Source organism: Epinephelus lanceolatus, chromosome 15 (genome assembly GCF_041903045.1).
Source record: "Epinephelus lanceolatus isolate andai-2023 chromosome 15, ASM4190304v1, whole genome shotgun sequence".
In the NCBI taxonomy this organism is placed as follows: Eukaryota; Metazoa; Chordata; class Actinopteri; order Perciformes; family Serranidae; genus Epinephelus; species Epinephelus lanceolatus.
The window spans coordinates 14,041,972-14,049,348 of NC_135748.1; the positions used below are offsets into that span (position 1 = coordinate 14,041,972).

General features: G+C 39.3%; 1 protein-coding gene across 1 annotated transcript; it reads right to left on the reverse strand.

Annotated features, from left to right (window-relative positions):
* Positions 1-5,270, reverse strand: LOC117267220 (G-protein coupled receptor family C group 6 member A-like). Its single transcript, XM_033642971.2, has 6 exons — positions 4,840-5,270; positions 4,431-4,743; positions 3,369-4,184; positions 2,486-2,686; positions 2,274-2,391; positions 1-1,406 (listed from the first exon to the last, which is right to left on the reverse strand). Exons 1-6 carry the CDS (start codon positions 5,049-5,051, stop codon positions 484-486), a joined length of 2,583 nt encoding a protein of 860 aa, XP_033498862.2. The 5' UTR covers positions 5,052-5,270; the 3' UTR covers positions 1-483.
* Positions 5,271-7,377: the final 2,107 nt, after the last annotated feature.

Genomic DNA, 7,377 nt, shown 5'->3' on the forward strand with positions numbered 1-7,377 from the left:
TAGGGATGATAAACTTTATTTCTTTTTAAAATATGCCATGTTAAAGCAGCAGTGGTGGTAACAGCAGTAAAGTCGGAGTTCTGGTTACAGATGTATCATTGACACAACCTTGAGAACTTCTTATAAATGCATACAAGTGGCAAATACTATACAGACACAAGTAGTATAGTGTACATGCAGCGTGTGACTGATGGCTCTCTAATTGTTAAAGGAGCAGGTTGTCTATCTGGGAAATACATTTATTCAGCTTCTGACGGATAGTTAGATGACTAGGTGGATAGCACTCTCGTGTTTGTTAAATACAAAGGCTACATAGACTGGAAAAAGGAAAACAAGATAGTCAACAAAATAAAATCTGCCTACCACCCTAACTAAAGCTCGTTACACGCCATATTTAATTTGAGTAAGTGTAAAAATGATGTGTAGTTTCACCACAAGACGTATTTCTGTGCGGGAATTGATGTAGATATGCATGTGAAATTATCACTTCACCACAGCCTCACCTGTTTGCTCATAATGCTTCCTGATGTACGCAGTAATGGCGCTCTTGTTATTAATCTCTTTCCTGAACACCATAATGTAACACTTTGGGGCCAAGTGACAGCCCAGGATGCTGTAGCTAGAAATGAGAATGGCTGCGCTTTCAATAGCTCGTTTGTACTCCCCAGTCATTGTGATATATATCGGGATGAAGAAAATCCAGACTATTAAAAACAGCAGCATGCTGACGGTGATTAAACTTGCATTTTTATACAGATCTGGCAACTGTTTGCCTTTGAATGCAATCAGGAAACAGATCAGGGCCAAGAGAGCGTTGTAGCCTAACATTGCAATAAAGAAATAACTGGAGCCTTTGTGACACTGATGCAGGATGGTCTGGTTTGAATCCTTTGGGTCAGGGTGTGGGGGATGAAAACAAAGCCATGACACACACAAGGCCACCTGGATCCCAGAGACGACAGTCACCACAAGCACCGGCTGATTGAACTTCTCAATCCAGGATCCTATCTTCAGGTTAAAGTTGAAGCCCACTAAGATTTGGAGAAGGTTGGCCAGGATGCAGGAGATGCAGAGGGAGAAGACTATGCCGAAGAGAGGCAGGCCTGCCATGCAGGAAGCTGCAGTGGGTTTTCCTGCGAAGTTGAATGTGAGGCAAAAGCAGGCCAGCAAGGAAAAAAGCTCCAAGAAACACAAGTAACCTCCAACAGCCTTCACAATGGGAGTGCTTCGATTGATTATAAACAAAATAGCAAACACAATGGTAACAATTATACCAAAGACTTCCAAGCAGCTTAAAAAGATAACGAAGGGATCTGACCGTTCTAGGAATTCAACAGTTTTATTCAAACACCTATCCCTCTGTGGAGACGAAAACTCCTTTAAACCGCAGGGTTTACACTCCGCACCTATAGAGGCAAACACAGACATGCAAATTTAAGTGCATGAGGGAAGCATATCATGAAAAAAAATTCCATTGAAAAGGATTATGTGACTGAATATAGAAAGTCCTGTTTTCCATACATGAGAAAACACCAAACCACAGCCTCTGGTCACCATTACAGTAAACAGAGCAGCAGTGTGACAGTCAAGTTACACTTCTTACTCTTCTGTTGAAGAGAAAGTATGTAGATATAAATGGCTCATTGCAAGGTAACAAAGACTTGACAGTCCATAGTTCCAGGTGATTAGAAACTAATGAAAACATAGTTGTGAATATTATATACCATTTCTGCCAATAGATGCACACTGGACCTTTCAAGGGACTAAAACAAAGTCAAGTAGTAGGCTAGAATAAAAGAGTTTAAACAGTAAAATAAAAATTACAATGTAGTGCAAAATATGTATAAAGAGTCCTAAACAGAGTGCCCCAGTAATGAGTCCTAAAACCTGGAAATGAGTTAGCATTTTAGCACTTCCTGTTCCCTTGTCTTAAAGTCAATGGGTTTTTTGAATGGGTTTTTGGTTAGATGCCTGAAATAAGGTCTGTGGTTAACATCAGTTTAAGAGACTTTCACACTTTGTTACAAGACGTACACCAGTAAATACACTACTTGTGAATTTGGAAGCCTTTCCGTGTCTTGAGACATTTGTGTGTCTAGATGAGACTGCAGAGCATCATCACAATAAACAATAAACAATAATAATAAACCGCGCTGAACACAACTCCACAACCTTGTTTTGGTGGCGACGTTAAAGTCATGCAACCATGATAGATAGATAGATAGATAGATAGATAGATAGATAGAAACTGAGATTCATAATAAAGCACTCACCATTTCCGGCAGAAAACTCTCCATCTGCACAAGGAACACAATCATAGCAGCACTTTTTGCCATGCTTCTTCAACTGTTGTCCTGGTTGGCAAGTTTTAGAGCAGTTGTACACTGTGACCTTTAAAGACAAAACAGAATTGGTACAACATGATATTTGGATAGAGATATAGATTATTTGGGGAAATAAATCTATGATGAAATTTTGATCTTACCGTCACATTTTGAACAAGATCATTTGGGACTTTGATTTCTCCATTGGGCCAGTATTCTCCAATGGTTGTTATGCGTGTGAGCGCTGTAGTCATGTTCCAATATACAATATCATATCCTAACCTTGTGGGGTCTCCATTGTGGTCAAAGACTATATGTGAGTTGTGTACATTGAAGTTGACTTTCTTGATTTCCATAAGAAGCTGTAAATATAAACATAAACAAAAGTACAATGATGTAAAATGAAAGAAATGTTCTTAGTATTGCCTCTGATCTAGCAAAATGACAAACCATTAAACAGGAAATATTTCATACAGGGGATTTCCAAAGATGTTGGAAAATTTGTAGTGTAAGGATATTATAGGTAAATTTATTCAATAACAAAAAAAGTCATCTTCATGTTTGTTCATGTGTTTGTTTGTTCCCACTACCAGTAGCTTAGCTTAGCATAAGGACTGGATATGGGGGGGGGGGGGGGCTACACTGGGCTACAAGCACCTCTAAAACTCAGTAATTCACATAATGAGCCTGCATCTCACTAGTATTATCCGTTACGTGTAAATTGCAGTTTTATGGGGGTTCCTGCCGTAGTTCCAGGAGTAGTTCCTGAAGGTTTTCATTGTTTTGCTAGCAACCTCATGGTGACGTCATGACTTAAGTTAATCTTAACACTTCTTTGTCAATGGATTAAATAAACACAATGTAACTTGTTCATAAGTGAGCTTTAAAAGTGCTGGTTGGTCTTTCCCTCCAGTCTTTATGCTAGGCTAAGCTAACTAGATGCTGGCTGTACCCCTATATTTACCAGACAGATAGAGTGGTATCAATCTTTTTATCATCAAGCATATTTCCAAAAAAATACAATAACATATAACTTTACTGTACCTCCAAGGCTGTAAATTTGGTATTACGTTCACACTTGTGGTTGTCACACTTAAGCAAGCGCCTGAGACCCTCAGCAATGACTTGAACAGCCAGGTAGACATTGTATACTAAATCCTGGTCAATATAAGTGGCTAAGCAGCTTGGGTCCAGACATTGCTTGGACCCCTGTTGGCTGTTTGTTAGCGAGCAGTTACTTTCTCTGTTCTCCTCAGACTGGTAAGAACAAAGTGGATAGCGAGTCAGGTAATCTTCAAGAATGGCGTTCGTGGTCCCGTTGAACATGGAGATGACATAGTCTTTAAAACCAGACAGCTCGTGCCTCTTTGAGATGAATCCGAAAACCTCCCCAGCCATCTCAATGCCTGGCAGTGAAGAGAGCTCTGTAGAGGTGGACCATGTATCACTTGCAATCCAAGTTCTGTTGAGGTTGTGTTTAATAGCTGCTTCAATGATGACAGCAACATTGACTTCCTTGGTGAACAGGATGACGGCCTCGGCAGAGGACTTATTGATATTGCTTATCAGCTCAGCCTGTCTCTTGTGGGCTTCCGAATTGTTCTGGGAGAAGTAATCAGGCAGGATGCTAATGAAGTCAATGCAGGGATCATTTGTTTCACTAAAGATGTTCTCAAGGTTATCACTGCCGTACTTCCCGTACTCATCATCACTTCCTACAATGGCCACTGTTTTCCAATTATACCTCTTCACCATTTCAGCAATGCCCCTTGTCTGAAATTCATCACTAGGTATTGTTCGCAAAAAAGTGGGGAACTTCAACTTCCTGCTGAGAAGCTCACTAGTTGAAGCATAGCTAATCTGTAACAAACAGGAGTAAATCATGTTAAAATTGTTCTGCTCTGTTTGCAACAGTGACCAATCTAGATTTAAACACAAAATATTACATTTATAACAATTTTTGCATTAAATATTACAGATTCTTAGATTTAGATAGGAATTCTGCTATAATCTCATCATTAGACTCAAACTATGCAAAGGCATCAGAAACATATTGCATTTTTAAATGTAGTTAATGGGACACTATCAAGTACAGAGAAGACATACCTGGGCAACTGATGACAGAGCAACAATTCGTGCAACAGCTATTGATACTTCAGAGAAAGCTTCGCCTATCACTGCCTTTGTTTTGGGTTCAGTTAAAGCAGATTGAGAGCTTGCAGGTACTAAACAGCTTTGAGGGTCTGACTGGCTCTTCAGCAACTGGAGTGTTGCACTGATGGCAAAGCTGGCATCTCCGCAGGTGTCATAGATGTCATATCCTATGGTGATGTTGGGTAGAACCCTTGGTGTGCGCTGGTTTATTTCTCTTATGGCGTATATCATCACTTGACTGCGAAGGAACGATTGGACAGCATAGCTACAAAGATTGACAGAGGAAAGATGGAATTTCCACAGTTATATATATTTCTATCATACTCATGTCAGTGACTAATTTCAATGAGAGCATACTTACTCACGGCAGGCAAGTGATCCAGGCATTGTGCTCCTGTTGGTTTGTAAATGAATAGGGAAAAGTCCTCCAATGATGATGTCCCCCGGAGAGTATGCACGCAGAAGACCATTCTCTCCCGAACAAGGGCAAAATAAACCCACAATACTGACAAATAACCATGACAAGGACATGGTGGATGTGCAGGGGTAGAACACTACATGTACTGTATGCATTTGTTTTTCTCTCCTAAGTATAAACTGGTTCCTGAATAATGCCTCTCATGTAACTTCCCTTTACAGAAAGTCTGGATCATTTGCATTATCAGATGGAGTCTGTAACTAAATGCAAAACACCCCCTCTTACTAATACATCCTCAAAACACTCCCTTGGCAACAAACCACTACATTACCACACACAACCACTACTTTGAACCATTTATCCAGGAGGATTTACTCACAGTTATATAGAAACTTTGTGTTCATACAAATGAAGCTCTTGTGAAAGTTCAGTCAGGAAGACAATACTTTTCATGCTCAAGCTATCAGTTTTCTTTCTCACCCTGCCATTCACTCCTCGCACACATGCTACTCACTATCACTAGGTGTCATTGTCAGGGTCTGTCAGTTGAATCATCGGCTGCTTTTCAGCTGATTCACAATCAACCAATAGCACAGCGACACACCTTTCTCTGTCAGCCTATCATCCGACTGCTCCTCATTTTAAATATGGCTCTTTCTCTGCCGCGGTTCTTTCTTGCTGCAGTCGTGCGCACTCTCCACCTCCCCATCACTGAATAGTCTTCACAGATTCATCAGCCTCATGTGCCTCAGCAGTCAGCAGCCTCAGAGTCAGCAGCCACCACCTTAAGGGTCTGGACTCCATGGGGGAATTTATCTTGCTGCCGCTTAGATGTCCCCCGATCACAAAATATCTCCCTCTGGTGTCCATACGCCAAAGACTTCTGTTAAATCTTAATCAGTATCCATATTAAATATTATCTTTACTTCATTCCTCTGTCTCTCCTGATTGGACTATATCAAAAGTATGTATATTTCAATCTGTGGGGTGAAACTGTGGAAGAATTCAAGAGAAACACAAACCTAACTCAGTACAAGAAGAGATACAAAAATATTATTTTCCAGAGTTATTATAACACCGAGGAAAGGCTGTGAAGACAGCTAAGTGTTACTGACACAGTATGACATTCGTGTTGTACATACAACTTGATGTTAATGAATGAATTAACGAGTAGAAGAGAAGGAGAACGAAACAATAACTGTATACTCCCTCCTACTCCTTATCAAAAATGTAAGATTTGATTTTTGCTGTTAACTAGAATCTGTTTATTGAATTTGTTGTGTATATTATCATCCATCTCAGTTGTTATTTTGTTTTGTTTTTATTTTATGTTTATGTTTGTTTTACATGTAATTACATGAAATAAAAATCAATCAAGCAATCACGAGCAATCTCTATGACTGCCTATCTTCAGATCACAGACTGGTTTAAAACAGGTGTCTGTATCTGAATACATTTTGAATTATACAATGGCTCTGTTAAGGTCAGTGACCACGAAACTGTATGACTGTGGTGCAGTTTGCAGAAGAATCCACAAGAGGGTGACATGCCACATGCAGTAAATGCTCTCGGAGCACCTTGTACCTTGAATTAAAAAGGTTTGTGTTTTAGTTTATAATGAGTCATACCATCATCCTAATTTGTTCAGTTATCAGAGTAATATGGAGCTAATTCTATATATGTATATGTGTTTTGCACAAGAAGTCCTAAAAGTGCTCAGAACAAAGCAACATTTGAATATCTACAGTTCCAGAAGAAGCGTGTACGTGGACCTTAAATTGAGATTGTTTTGTCAGCTGATGTTTCCCAGGTTAAGGGTGAACTGTTAAGCTCAAAGGCCATTTCTGGTATGTTTATTGCTTATTTTGTCAGCAGAGGTCAGAACTGTAAAACGTATTACAGTACATGTGATGGAATACTGTACATGGACATTTAGAGTTGCTTGTTTGCAACACTGAATTTAAGTCAAACTACTAAAACAGTTTTAGTAACTGTTCCAGCTTCTGAAAAGAAACTAAACATATGCAACATTAGCATCTTCTCAGGACAAATGATTATAACCAGTGATAGAAGCAGTACGAACATCTCTTACTTAAATAACACCACACTATAAAAATACTATGTCACTCAAAAATGTACATATATCATTATTGGATTATAATAATATATAAGCTGCATTTTAATGTCTGTTTTCTGTTTGAGGTGGAACTAATTTTATTACTACCTGTAGCAGTCCCATATGAAAAGGCACATTGTATTGTTCGTTAATTTAACAATAATATATAATATACTAATAAAAATGAGTGTGAATGTATTTCAGAATGTAGAACTCAAGGAAAAGTTTGTTAAATTCTTGTGCAGAATTACAGAGAAGTAGCAGTAACTGCTGCTGCTCTGTAACCACCCTCTCTTGCGCACTCCTTCTCTCACTTCCCCCAAATGTCTCTGGATTGGGCCTCCTATTCCCCACGCCTTGTGGGC